We start from the raw sequence: 13,707 nt of genomic DNA, 5'->3' as shown, positions 1-13,707 counted from the left end.
ACATGGACGCTAACAGTTTGCTAATTAGCAAAACTACAAAGTGTTTTCTAAGATGATGCCATCCGCCTCCAGGCAAATGCAAGTATCATCTTCTATGACTTTGTTTATACCAATTAATACTCTAAGAACTTCCTACTCAGAAGTGCTAGTGCAAATCTGACGTGTTTATGTGTCTTCATGATCATGTAGGCTGGGAAAGAACGAAAACACTAGCTTTTTAAAGCTAAAGCTATTTAGTCTAATGAAAAGGCACTTTAAATGCCTTTTATTCTTGATGTGGGAAAATATTTATGTTGAAGTCTTTGACAGCACAATGGAAGAGGAGGGGACTTTGGATGGGCTCTTTTAGGGATGTAGTTACTCACAATTTAAGCCCTTGTGTTCACTGTGCAACCACATAGCTTTACTCTGCTGATCCTTAATGTGTCAGAGAAGCCAACTGTCCTTGCTTCTGGAGCCAAGGTCTACAGCATTGGAGACAACAGATGGGCAACAAGCTTTAGAAGTAAATCTATACTAATATCCACAATACTAGCTATCCCTGTTCTCTCTTTCAGCCTAATTGGGGGGGAAATTGAAAAAAAAAAAAAAAAAAAAAAAAAAATTGAATAGACTAATCAATTCTTGGCCAAAACGAATTTCTGGAGCCACTGGGCCGAAAGGCAACACCAAATAAGCTTTTAATGCTTAAAATAAGCTATATTGTTATGTTATATTTTTAAGTATTTGAATGGTCACATAATTTGTGTACAATTTTAACAATTTAAAAAAAGCAAATTCATTTGTTAACTGAATGTTTACAAACTGTTTGAATTTTGAACACAAGATGTACAAAAGTAATTGCTTTTCCTATAAATATAATAATATTCAGCAGCCATTTCTATTTAATGATTATTTTGATGTTTTAAGGGATATTACACCCATAAGTAAAAATTATTTACATATTTTAAACATTTCTCTGAAAGTAAATAGTATGAAAGTAAAACGGATCCAATGCAAGGACCCTACTTAGTTAAATTGTGTGGACAAAAACAGTTCTTCAAATTAGTTTTTATTTTGTGTTCCACAGAAGAAATGAAGTCATACAGGTTTGAAAAGACATGAGGACGAATAAATGATGACAGAATTTTTATTTTTTGGTGAAATCTCCCTTTAAAGATTCTGTTATCTGATCTGTTAAAGGTTTTGATGTTAGAAATGTCAGTGCATTCTCTAAAATATAGCACAGCAATGAAGAAAAGACAAAAAAAAAAATCAATTAAATTCTAATCTGAAGAGTTTAAACTGCAAAAAGGAAATTTGTTGTACTACCACCATAAGCAGACTAAGGTTGACAAAAAAAAAGTCTCAGTTAAGTCGTCCTCAGATAACAGCTCTCTTTATCTCACTATGTCGTCTCACCTTTTGTATTCAGATTGACATTTTCTGAAACCATACACTAGTGCATTGTGGAGGGATTATGTGTTTAAGTGGGTGTTTTCAGTTTCCTCAGTTGTTTGTATCCCAATTCCATCAAGCTCAGTGGGTATCGTTTCAAATATAACAATTATTTTCCATTTGCCAAATCTGGATTGAACCCTGAAGACACTGTCAGATTGGAGACAAAAGCCCAAAGGTGCTACACCTCTACACTTTCTAGTCCAATCTGACATGGATTCTCAGAGGTACCACAGTCTTTTTCTCCCTTCCTTCGGTCTTGATCTTGCATCTTTAATTAAAAGCCTAGCAACTGCAGCATGCTAATAGGTGCCTTACCCAGCATGGTATGCCGTGACTGTCAACCAGCATAATTGCTATTCCCTTTGGTTAAACTTATCTCTCCAGGGGCTGGAGCCAATCTTTACAGCCAGTGATATATCACTTAAGGAGTAAACAGAACATGAACTGCAACCAAGACAAAGTAGGTGTCCAGCAGCCTGGCCTGCAATTTACACTAAATGGGCTCATCAATGTCCTGATGTTATCTGTTCCCCCAGACGTCATGACCTTTCAGATGGATGACTCACAGCCTTCGGAGGAAGACTGAATCTAGATTATGATGGCAATTTCTGATTTGTTATCACAAGCGAGAACTCTGTGGCAAGTCTGTTATAATCAGACAATTGTGCTTCAAGTTGTTGCTGTGTCATTTAAGAGACTTGGTGTCATCCATTACAGCCACTGCACACTGACATGCTGATAAAGCTGTGTGGTAACCATGTTAAACAGATAATGGAGTTGTTCCAGCCAATTTTAATATGGTCCTTGATGTGCTGATATTTATCTGCATGAAAGCAAAAAAAAAAAAATTTATTCCATGGCCCTGGGGAACACTACCATTATTCACACCCAAAACTGTGTTTGTAGAGTACGGCTTAGAAAAGAAGAATCATTCAGATGATATACGTATTTCCCTTGTGCAATCAAGCTTGTTTAAAGAAGAGCTCAACATCACAGAATGAGTTTGACTGAATAAAACAGCATGGCCTGAATTATGTACACTGAGGGTGAGACGGCCCATTGCTAATCTCATTATGGACTAAATTGTGTAGGCAGTAAGCGTGATATACAGTTCAAATCTAGCTCTTAAACACCTGGATATAAACGAAAGTTGTGCATGCCTATTTACTTGATTTTACATTTAGATTACCTTTGGCATCATCAAACATTCAAAGTTCATCATTAAAAACACCAGTAAATTTAATAAAAATCTGCAGTCAGTAGTGGTTTAGCTAGTGTTAGCAGATACTAGTGATGGATCATGAACGATTTGTCCATTTCAAACAAATCTTTTTTTTTGACTAGGGAATAACGAGTTGTCTCAGAGAGCAATTCGTTACTTTTGTGTTAGCCATTTCATTTGTAACTAATGTGGAAAGCGCATAGGCTCTGTACAGGAAACAGAATTGATTAGTCTTCAGGTCCGAGTCGTTCCTTCCTGCAAGTGACAGCCACGTAGGCTCCGGAATAAATTATGAATTAATTCACCTCCCAGGTCTTTTGTCCAGTCCGAGTCTCTTTTGTTCATTTGTCACGCAACATGACAACCACATATATTCTTTACTGGATACAGAAATTAGTTCATAATTCCTAAACATCTTAATAAAAACTGTTTATTACACACATCTTTTGATAATAATATGATAATTTGTAAATAAATACAGAGATGAGTAGAAGTCACGTGACAAATGAACAACTTGGACCAGAGGAGAGACTCTAGGGCTGAATCCGAAATGACCCCCTAAACCCTCAATCACTATTTCCCTACATTAGTATACAAATACAGTTCACTTGAAGGAATGAATGAAAACGATTTAGCGAATTTGTTCAGCCATTGAGCGTACATCAGCTGTACACTCGTTATTGTGGTGTAATGTGGGATTTAATGAGTGCACTCAATAACGTCCACTATGGTTTCGGACACCACTACAAATGGCTGTCCCCTTAAATAATGTCATATTTGAGGGTATAAGCGGCGATTTTGGATTCAGCCTAGGAAAAGTGAACTAATCATGTCTACGTTTCTCAAAAGCATTGTGAGCTAAGTTGTTTGAGACCATCGGTGTAAATTTCTATAGCCTAGAGAGCTTTTGAGAAACGCAGTCCATTTCTGTTTCCTGTACAGAGCCGATTTAAGCCGTCAAATGACAAAAAAAACGACTCTGACCAGAAGATTCTGGTGAGCTAATCATTTCTGTTTCTTGTACAATCTTGTATAGCCTATATGCAGCTGCCATCTGACAAGGAATGACTTGGACCAAAAGACTCTGAATTAATCATATCCATGTCTCGTGATTTGTCATTGTCTGCGTCATAATTTTTTTATTTTTCTGAATATGATCAAAGTTTGTGTATGTGACTTTTTTGGGGAATCTGGCTATTGAAAATGTAATAATTATGCTAAAATGAAAAAAATTACTTGAATAAAGATTCATTCCTTTTGCTGAATGAGATTCAAAGATCCAAGTCAGTAAAATCACAAAAACCACAATGGTGTTAGACGCTGCACAGCCATCTATCAACATGGATCAGCATGTTAGTTTTATGTAAATTACACTGATTCTAGTGAGTTTTTTGAGAGCTGTCAACACAATTTTCATTCCCTTACGTGTCCAAAAAAAATAAAAATAAAAAATAGAAGCAACTTGTGTGTTACCTAGTGTGCAACAAACCCACTTACATTTTATCCAAAGCAAGTTATATGATATTCAAGACACAGAATCAAACCTATAACCTTGGAGTTGCCGTCACCATGCTATACTGTTTGAGCTACAGGACAGACACTTGCACACTTGCAAATGTAACCTGATAGACGCTTTGGTCTTTTCTTAGAGCTCAAGACACGTTCACTTAGGAAGGAGAACTTCTCTTTGGTCAGGAGAGTAAGCAGCTGACCTGTGTACCAGACAGGAGTTAAAATAACACATAACGTAAGGTTAAGCAGCAAAGCAACGTTAACTTTCTCTTAGACCTACACAGCTTGCTACCTGGCCACAGTTTGAATAAGCTCAGTGGAGATGTTTTAGAAAGACAGCTGAATGAGGCATGCAATTGAGTCTCTTTAGATCATTGTATTTTTGATACTCATGAGACCAGCCATCATAAAGATGATACTATGTTAAAAATAGAGATATTCCCATACATTGGACAAGCAACTTAGCTTAAAAGGATAGTTCATCCAAAAAAATCAAAATGATTAAAATTCTGTCATCATTTACTTACCCTCAAGTTGTTTCAAACTGGACATTTATTTTATGAATTTATTTCTTCTGCTGAACACAAAAGAAGATATTTTGAAGAATGTCAGTAACCAAACAGTTGATGGGACCCATTAACTTCTACTATGGAAGGCAATGGGGCGCATCAACTGTTTGGTTACCCATGTTATTCAAAATATCTTCTTTTGTGTTCAGCAAAAGAAAGAAAACCAGACAGGGTTGGAACAACTTGAGGGTGAGTAAATGAGTTTTCATCTTTGAGTGATCTATCCCTTTATTACCTTGAGAGAGGTTTGTCCATATAAATGGATCTTGCATCTTTTATGCAATTCAAATACGGCTAAACATTTGTTAGGTTTTAAAAGTAGTACATTAAAAGTCACAATAGGTTTGATAGTGACAATAACTTCAAGGTCTGCTGGCCAAACAGAGAAGAATTTTCCTCACATAAGCAGCACGCTGTGGCTATCTAAGCAACAGGAGCGAGAGCGTAATCATCTCTGACTACGGCATGTTTCCCACCTGGGACAATGGAATGCCATCACATCACCATGGCAACCGCTTCAACCACACAAGCACTTGACTCTTTAGAAGTGACTGAATTGAGAGGAAATCTCGAAAGGTCGTGACCGCACAAAGGGCTTGACTTCCCAGAGTTTCCCACTGTTCGGACGTGATTATAAAATTACTTCAACAAAAAAAAGTTGGCTGTGAATTGAAAGTGCTGTCAGTCATTCACACGCCCTGATGGCGGTTTGTAAAAAGGTTTATGTGATCTGGTTGGGAAGATGCTGTTAAGCAATAATGGGCTGGCCCACCTACAAAGAATGTCTGACTTCAGAGTTTCTGGCATGCTTTAGTAAGCCATTTCTTAAAAGTGCCACGATGCATTTGATTTCATTTGACCAAAGGCAATAATATATATTATATTGCCAAAATGAAATCAAATCATATATATATATATATATATATATATATATATATATATATATATATATATATATATATATATATATATATATATATATATATATATATATATATATATATATTTTATAAATTAATGTACAGTATGTGCTCCAAACAAACACTATTCATTCAAAAGGGGGAAAAGCATGTACCATTTACGGTAGTTTAGCACAGGTAGTGTATATTTGATTGAAGAAAAAAATCTTTAACTAGTTTCTAAAGAACCATAAATATGACAAAGCGGCACGAGTCGGCAACCATAGACATGTGTGCCACCCCTGTCACTCGGGTAAACACTGTCACAATAGTAGTGTACAATAAAAAGTACAGAGCAATATCTAAAAAGGTAGAGAAAAATACACTCTTAAAATAGTTCTTTATTGGCATCTATGGTTCAATGAAGAACATTTAACGTCCATGGAACCTTTACATTCCACAAAAGGTTCTTTAGATTATTAAAATGTTCTTCACACTTAGAAAAAATGGTTCTTTTAAGAACTGTTCATTAAAAGGTTTGTTAGGGAACCAATACATTTTCTTCTATGTCATTCAATGCAATGTAAAAAAAAAAAAAAAAAAAAAACTTTTGGAACCTTTATTTTTAAGAGTGTACACAGAGAGGTTTCAAATCAAGCATTATTAAATGATCTACAACATGAAGCTGTGGAAAACCCTAAGCCCAAGGCATACACAGGAAATTGGACAAGGCTAGAATCAACAGATGCACACAAGACTTTAATAAACCAGTGATACGTACGGATCGGCTGGTAATCCAAGGAGATGTCTGAAGGAGCTTGTAATACTGCAGACCTTCGATATACCACATGCACTCTTCCGCTCTCCTCGTGTTCCTGTGTTCCTCGCTCCAGAGGCTCAATGAAGTACTCATCAGAATCAGTACGAATCATACCAGCCTTTGGAGAACAAAAAAAGACCAATTGTTATCAGAAATGAAGTTAACAGAAAATTGAAGTCTGTCTAACCAAGGACCTCTCAAGAGAATTATCCTATACTGTTATTTACAACACCAGATTTGACAGTGTACAAATGAAATATGTTCATGTATTTCACTGTCATTGGCTGTCATGTATGTGACTGAAATGTTACAATAAAGCCCCTTTCACACAGAGATTTCGGAAAATACACGGATAATCTGTCCCAGGATTTGTCCCGGGATCGTTTGATTTTGGTTCATTCACACTGCCAGTGATTTTCCGGAATCTGTGGGTGCGTTCACACATATCCCGTAAAGATCCTGTAAAGACACGTGATGTCAGGATGTGACGTAACGTACGCATCGAAAACATGTACAGCTAATGCATCGCGTACCATTCCACAAAGCTGGCGAACGATCTCAGCTTCAGCACGGAAAGTAAGGAGCTCCCTGGTCTCTGCTTCATTCCATTTTGCAGAAATTTTTTCGTTCTTTCTTTGTTGATGACGAACACAAACTGTCTTCTAAGAGCAACAGAGTCGTGCGATGGCACATGCGTCATCACTACGACACTTTTGTTCACACAGGGCGCATTCCGGGATTGATTCTGGCAATGTTACTAGGTCCCCATCCCGGCATCAATCCCGGGACGTGTTTGCGTTCACACAGAAGGCGCAGAAGGCTTCTGCGAGAAGCTAACTCTGTTGTGTGCTGGCGTCCCTTTGTAGCTTCCGTGTATGGCGTCACATGTTACGTCATGACGCAGCACCAATCAGGATTGGATTAGTTACCTAGAAACCTAACCTGCCTCGATCCCTTCTCAGGGAACAGGGGTTACAGTCGTAACCCGAGACATTCCCTTTCCAGGGAACTCGAACTGCGTTGATGACGACACTTTGGGAAACGAGACGCACTATGCCACAATGAGCCCTACCTGTCCCAGTGTGAAGCTGTGCACAGGCACACTTAGGATGAGAGCACTAGAGTGCCTGGTGTAGAAGGTATGTCCAGGCTATAGAATCTGATAAAAGTATGAGGGGTGGCCCATCCTGCTGCATTGCACATTTCTTGGATTTCTTGGACATAGCCCGGCCTGGGTTGCAAGATAGCCTTAATGTCGCCTGGTGCAAACTCCAGGCACCCATGAGATTTAGAGAGCCTGAAGGTCTCCTACTCTCCTCAGAGAAGTAATGGCTAATAAAAAAGATACCTTGAGGGAAAGGTTCTTGGCCTCAGCCGACTCCAGAGGTTCGAAATAAGTCGACCAGCCCTTCGAAAACCACTCAGGAACTCTGTTACGAGCCGCAAGTCTCATCCTGCGAGCCCCATGAAAGAAACGTACGTCCAGCTGATGTCTCCCCAGAGGCCCATCACCCAGAGGAGCATGGAAAGCCGCAATGGCAGCCAAGTACACCTTGAGTGTGGATGTGGTAAGACCAGCTGAGAAGCGATCTTGGAGGAGCTCCAGCACTGAAGCCAACCGGGCAGTTAACTGGGTCCACCCCACGCTCTCTACACCAAGTGGAAACACATTCCACTTTAGGCCGTACAATCTCCTCGTGGAAGGAACTCTGGAACTGAGTATGGTCTCAAACACTCCAGCCGCCAGGCCAGCCTCAAGGTACTGAGCCCCCTCAGGGGCCAGGCCCAAAGCTTCCACAGGTCTGTTCGAGGGTGAATATTGAGCCCCCGGCCTGTGGAAGCAGGTCCCTCCTCAGAGGGATCTGACAAGGCTGGTCTGTCAGAAGTGCTATGATGTCTGAAAACCATACTTGGGCCGGCCAGTACAGGGCTACTAGAAGAAGGCTGACCCCGTCTCGACGGACCCTCTCCAGAACTCCCGGGAGCCTCAGCCACGTCTGTACCATGGCATCCAACCCCAATGGGGCTGGATGGCTGAGAGAAAACCACAGTAGACAGTGGGACGTCCCTCGAGACATGAACAAATCCACTACCACTGGGCCGAACCTCTCGCATATCGACTTCACCACCTCTGTGTTAAAGTCTTCATTCCCCGGGCCTCAGCCCCTGCCTCGACAGGATGTCTGCTCTCTGATTCTGGTCCCCTGGGATGTGCATTGCTCTGAGAGATAACAGTTACCCCTGGGACCACAGGAGGATCTGATACGCCAATCTGGATAGAGGGCGCAATCTCAGAATCTCCTGATGAATCAAGTAGGAGACCACCGACACATTGTCTGCGTGGTGACCCCTGAGGTATGGGAGGAAGCTCCTCAGACCCTCACCATTCATGACCGAGCCCCAGCCTGTCAGGGAGGCGACATGGCACTCCCAGCACGGAGCCATGGGACTGAAACCACGCTTTTTTCCACATAGATAGGGAACAAAGGCATCTGCGCGTAACCCTGATCATACGGAACTGGTTCCCCAACGGGGAAAACCCCTTGTTTTTCAAGCACAACTGCAGGGCCCTCATGTGCAGCAGGCCGAATCGAATGACGTTGGACGCTGCTACCATGAGCCCTAACACTCTCTGAAAATGTTTTACCGTGATGGCTTGGCCTAGCTTTACCCTGGTCACTGTGGCCAGGATGGACTCGATCTGTGCGGGAGACAATTGTGCCCACATCGTGACCGAGTCCCACACAACTCCCAGGAATGTGGTTCTCTGGGCTGGTGCCAACATGCTTTTTTTTCGTGTTGTCTCAACCCCAGGCTCTGGATGTGGGCAAGGACGACATCTCGATGCCGAACTGCCAGCTCTTGTGACTGGGCCATAATAAGCCAGTCTTCTATATAATTTAACACCCTGATACCAGCGGATACTCAGCGGAGCTAGAGCTGCATCCATGCATTTAGTAAACGTGCGAGGGGAGAGAGCTAGGCCAAACGGAAGAACCCAATATTGGAACGCTTTGCCCCCGAAAGCGAACCTCAGGAACGTCCTGTGTGATTGAAGGATGGATATGTGGAAGTATGCATCCCTTAGATCTATCATGACAAACCAATCCTCAGATTTGATCTGACTCATGATGATGGGAATAGTGAGCATCTTGAACCAGAATCTCCTCAGAGAACGATTCAAGTGCCTTAGATCTAAAATTGGTGCAACCCCCCATCCTTCTTGGGAGCTATGAAGTAGCGGCTGTAGAACCCGGACTCCCTGCCCGGCGGAAGAACACGCTCTATGGCCTCCTTTACCAGCAGGGAGTTTACTTCCTGTTCCAATGTGACCCTGCACTGGGTCAACTGAAGTCCACACCACCCTGCTGAATTTCAGTTGGCGGGATCGAACTGCAACCTGTAACCCTTCTCTATTGTGCGAGAATAATCTACAGCAGAGAATAATCGAAAATAGTTTCCGATGTGCAGACGCGAACACTTCCTGGCCGCAAGCATGTAGGGCAGACAGAGCAGTGTGCGTTCACTGGAAACCGATGTGTCCCGAAGCGCACTTGACGCTGGATACAAACATTGATTTCCTAAGGGCTCCGCAGAGGAGCGATTCCCGCTCGTCCCTCCACGGGGGGGACAGCCCTGCTATTTTCGTCTCGTTTTCAATACCCTAAAGCAGAATCGAAAACGATTTTCAATATGCGGACGGAACACTGTCTGGCCGTAAACCTGTGGGGCAGACAGAGCAGCATCATCATTTTAATTCCTCAGAATTAAATGCAGGCATAAACACTGGATAAGTGAAACACGGTCTGAATGGTAGGCTGAATTAAAATATCTAACTTCTTAAAGTCAGATAATATTCCATAATTTTAATTTCTTAGAATGAAATGCAGCCATAATCACCAGACAATACTGTTTTAATATTTACTTATACAGTCTCGTAATCTAAACGCAGCCTCTGTAAATGCGAGATTCGAGTCATTCACAATATATTTGGCTTTCATCTCTCGAGAAGAAAGTCAACGGGCGCGAGGCTGAAACACCCGAAAACGCACGGCTGTGCGTGTCGAGATATTTCTCAATGAACACAGCCAACACCCTCAGGAGCTGACTGTTTATGCCTGGCACCCACACAGAATCTTACTGCAGAGTAGACCCGTAATCTACGCGCTGCCTCTGCAAACACGAGATCCGAGCCACTAGATTCTGTATTGCAATGCAGACCTTTAATCTACACGCTGCCTCTGCAATGTGAAATTCCAGCCACAGAATCTTTATTGCAGAGTAGACCCGTAATCTTTGCACTGCCTCGGCAAATGCGAGATCCGAGCCACTAGATTTTATATTGCAATGCAGGCCTTTAATCTACGCGCTGCCTCGGCAAACACGAGATCCCAGCCACAGAATCTTTATTGCAAAGTAGACCCATAATCTACGCGCTGCCTCGGCAAACGTGAGATCCAAGCCACTAGATTCTATATTGCAATGCAGACCTTTATTTGAAGTTCTTACGGGACAAACAACACCAAATAGGACAGACAGTTTGACACAGAGCGCTTGCTGAAGAGCAAAAAGATAACTCTGTTGTGTGCCGGCGTCCCTTTGTAGCTTCCGTATATGCCGTCACATGTTACGTCATGACGCAGCACCAATCAGGATTGGATAGTTTCATTCATACTTCAGATGCATTACGCTAAGGGCATTCCCCAAAGTGTCGTCATCGACGCAGTTCAAGTTCCCTTTGAAAGGGAACTCGGTTTTCCTGCAAAACTCAATAAACTAATCAGATTTCCCCTGACCAAACAGATCAGACTTAATGAGTCAAACGCAACACAACCGTATTAAAAATCAACAAAATGGGGATAATTTAATCCTGAAAATATGGAAATATCTAATGAAAACTAAAAGGTGTGGTATTGTGAGAAGTCTTTATCACATTAAAATTATTAAAAAATATATAAAAATAATCACATAAAATGAAAAAGAAAACTTAAAATTCAAATTGGAACACTGATTATATAACTATAATAAATATAATAATGTAATGATATGAAAAGGGCAAAAAAAAACTCACAATTTTCACCAAATGTATATTACTGCACTGTGTGTTTTATTTATTATACAAAATTGTTCAGAAACTGACAAAGCAGGACTTATTTAAAGGTGTCATGATGCTGTTTTAAAAGTTCATTATTTTGTTTAATGGGTGAAATGGAATAGGTTAACATGCTTTAAAAACACATAATTTTTCACATACTGTACATTATTGCAGTATCTCTATTCCCAGTCTGTCTGAAATGCGCCGATTTCTACAAAGCCCCTCCTTTTGAAAAGCCCAGAGTTATCTGACTGGCCACTTGACCCAGTACAGCTCAAGTGTGTGTCGGAAATGAAACGCCCCTTACCATAATTGTGAGCTTAAGCTTCCATGGCTTCTAAATAAATTGTAAACACACAATTTAATGTTGTTGCTATTAACATATCAGTTCAAGCCCGAGTCAGATTCTGAAAATGCGGATGATCAAGCAGATAGACTGGAATCGACTTGAGTAAAACATTTTGATAATTTTTTATTTATTATCCTTATTTTTCAGAAAGGTTAAAATAGTTTAATTTGTCTTTTTCAATATAACAACTTTATGTCCTAATATAACAAAATAAAATACAGTTAAAAAAACAGCTAAATGTATAGCTGGCGTTGTACTCTCGCAGGTTCAGAAAGCTGTCCTCTATAAAATGCATTACACAATCTAATTTTTGGGTTCTACTGCTCAGGAACAGAGTTATAAATACATTTTAGCCATTGGTTCCTAATTTCATCCATTTTTTGGATGGCTAAACAAAGGGGTTTTGCTTTCGCATCTAAACACAACATCAACACTACAATTCACTGAAGCTTCATCTTTTTTCTTTGCATTTGCGTTTGAGCGGGCATTATACAAATATTTCACATTGTGACAAAGATATTTCCGAAAATAATATTTAGGCATTTTAGACAGGTCATGGAGTAGTATCCTCTGTTAGATAGAATAAAATATTTGTGGGGCACTGAGCTTCGTAACTTTGCAGACCATATACATGTATAAATAAATACATATACACCCTAAATGAAAAGGAAAAATTAAAAATCTAATAGAAAGAGAGTTTTGGTATTTTGAATAATTGAAGAAAAAAAACTTTATGCACCAAGAAACTCTGTAAAAATAGGGCACAATGTACTGTGTTAATATGAACAAATTTTCTGTATTTATTTTTTACCCATATTTAAAAGGGGTGGTTGATTATGATTTCACTTTTTTTAACTTTAGTTAGTGTGTAATGTTGCTGTTTGAGCATAAACAACATCTGCAAAGTCACAACGCTCAAAGTTCAAAGCAAAGGGAGATATTTTCTTTTAAAGAAATAGCTTTTTAAGGACTACAACAAACAGCTGGTAGGGACTACACAACATTCCTCTCGGGGGTTAGTGACATCACTAACCCTAAAATTTACATAAACTTCGCCCCCGGGAACACAATTTATAGATTATCATGACAGAATATGACTAGAAGATAACTACACATAAGCTACATAAATTCATCAACTAACCATTCAGAAAGGTTGTCTACATGTTGTCACTTCTTCTCTGACTCTGGTTGGAACATAAAAGACTAAAAGTTTTTGTAATTTTCAAGACACAAGCCATTGTAGCTCCGCCCCCTGTGCCGGGAGCAGCAGCTCATTTGCATTTAAAGGAACAGACATAAAAATGGTGTGTTTTTGCTCACCCTCAAAAAGTGACAACTTTAACATGCTATTTAAAAATATCTGTTGGGTATTTTGAGCTAAAACTTCACATACACACTCTGGGGACATCAGAGACTTATTTTACATCTTGTGAAAAGGGCATTATACCACCCCTTTAAATGATGCATTGCATTATGTTTTAGGGTTAAAGGAAATGTCTGTAAAATGTCTGGCAGAAAATGAATTACCAATACCTTTTCTGATTTTCTACAGATTGTCTTCTTATACTGTAGTGTGACACAGAAAGAAAAAAAAGATATATAAAAACAAACAAAAAAAATAATTAATACTTAAATGCATGCCTCGTCAATCACTACCCTCCTCCTCATTCAGTTTTTTTTTTAAGTTAGACATCAATCTTCTTAGTATTCCTCAATCAATTAATTTTTAAGCAATAAAACAAGAAAAAGAAAAAATACAAACGAATGCCTGTATTTCCGTTAACAACCCAAGGTGTGTAAC

General features: G+C 39.9%; 1 protein-coding gene across 1 annotated transcript in view; it reads right to left on the bottom strand.

The window, feature by feature from the left end:
* adamts3 (ADAM metallopeptidase with thrombospondin type 1 motif, 3) overlaps positions 1 to 13,707 on the bottom strand; it is a 133,040-nt gene that overhangs the window by 96,812 nt on the left and 22,521 nt on the right. The window contains exon 4 of the mRNA XM_081366561.1: positions 6,424 to 6,580. Within this exon, the coding sequence (XP_081222687.1) occupies positions 6,424 to 6,580 (157 nt within the window). The remainder of the gene's footprint in view (positions 1 to 6,423; positions 6,581 to 13,707) is intronic.

This window comes from Scardinius erythrophthalmus (genome assembly GCF_964197995.2).
Source record: "Scardinius erythrophthalmus genome assembly, chromosome: 5".
NCBI classification, from domain to species: domain Eukaryota; kingdom Metazoa; phylum Chordata; class Actinopteri; order Cypriniformes; family Leuciscidae; genus Scardinius; species Scardinius erythrophthalmus.
Note: the sequence above shows the minus strand (reverse complement) of the source record. Positions and strands in the feature narration are given on the sequence as shown.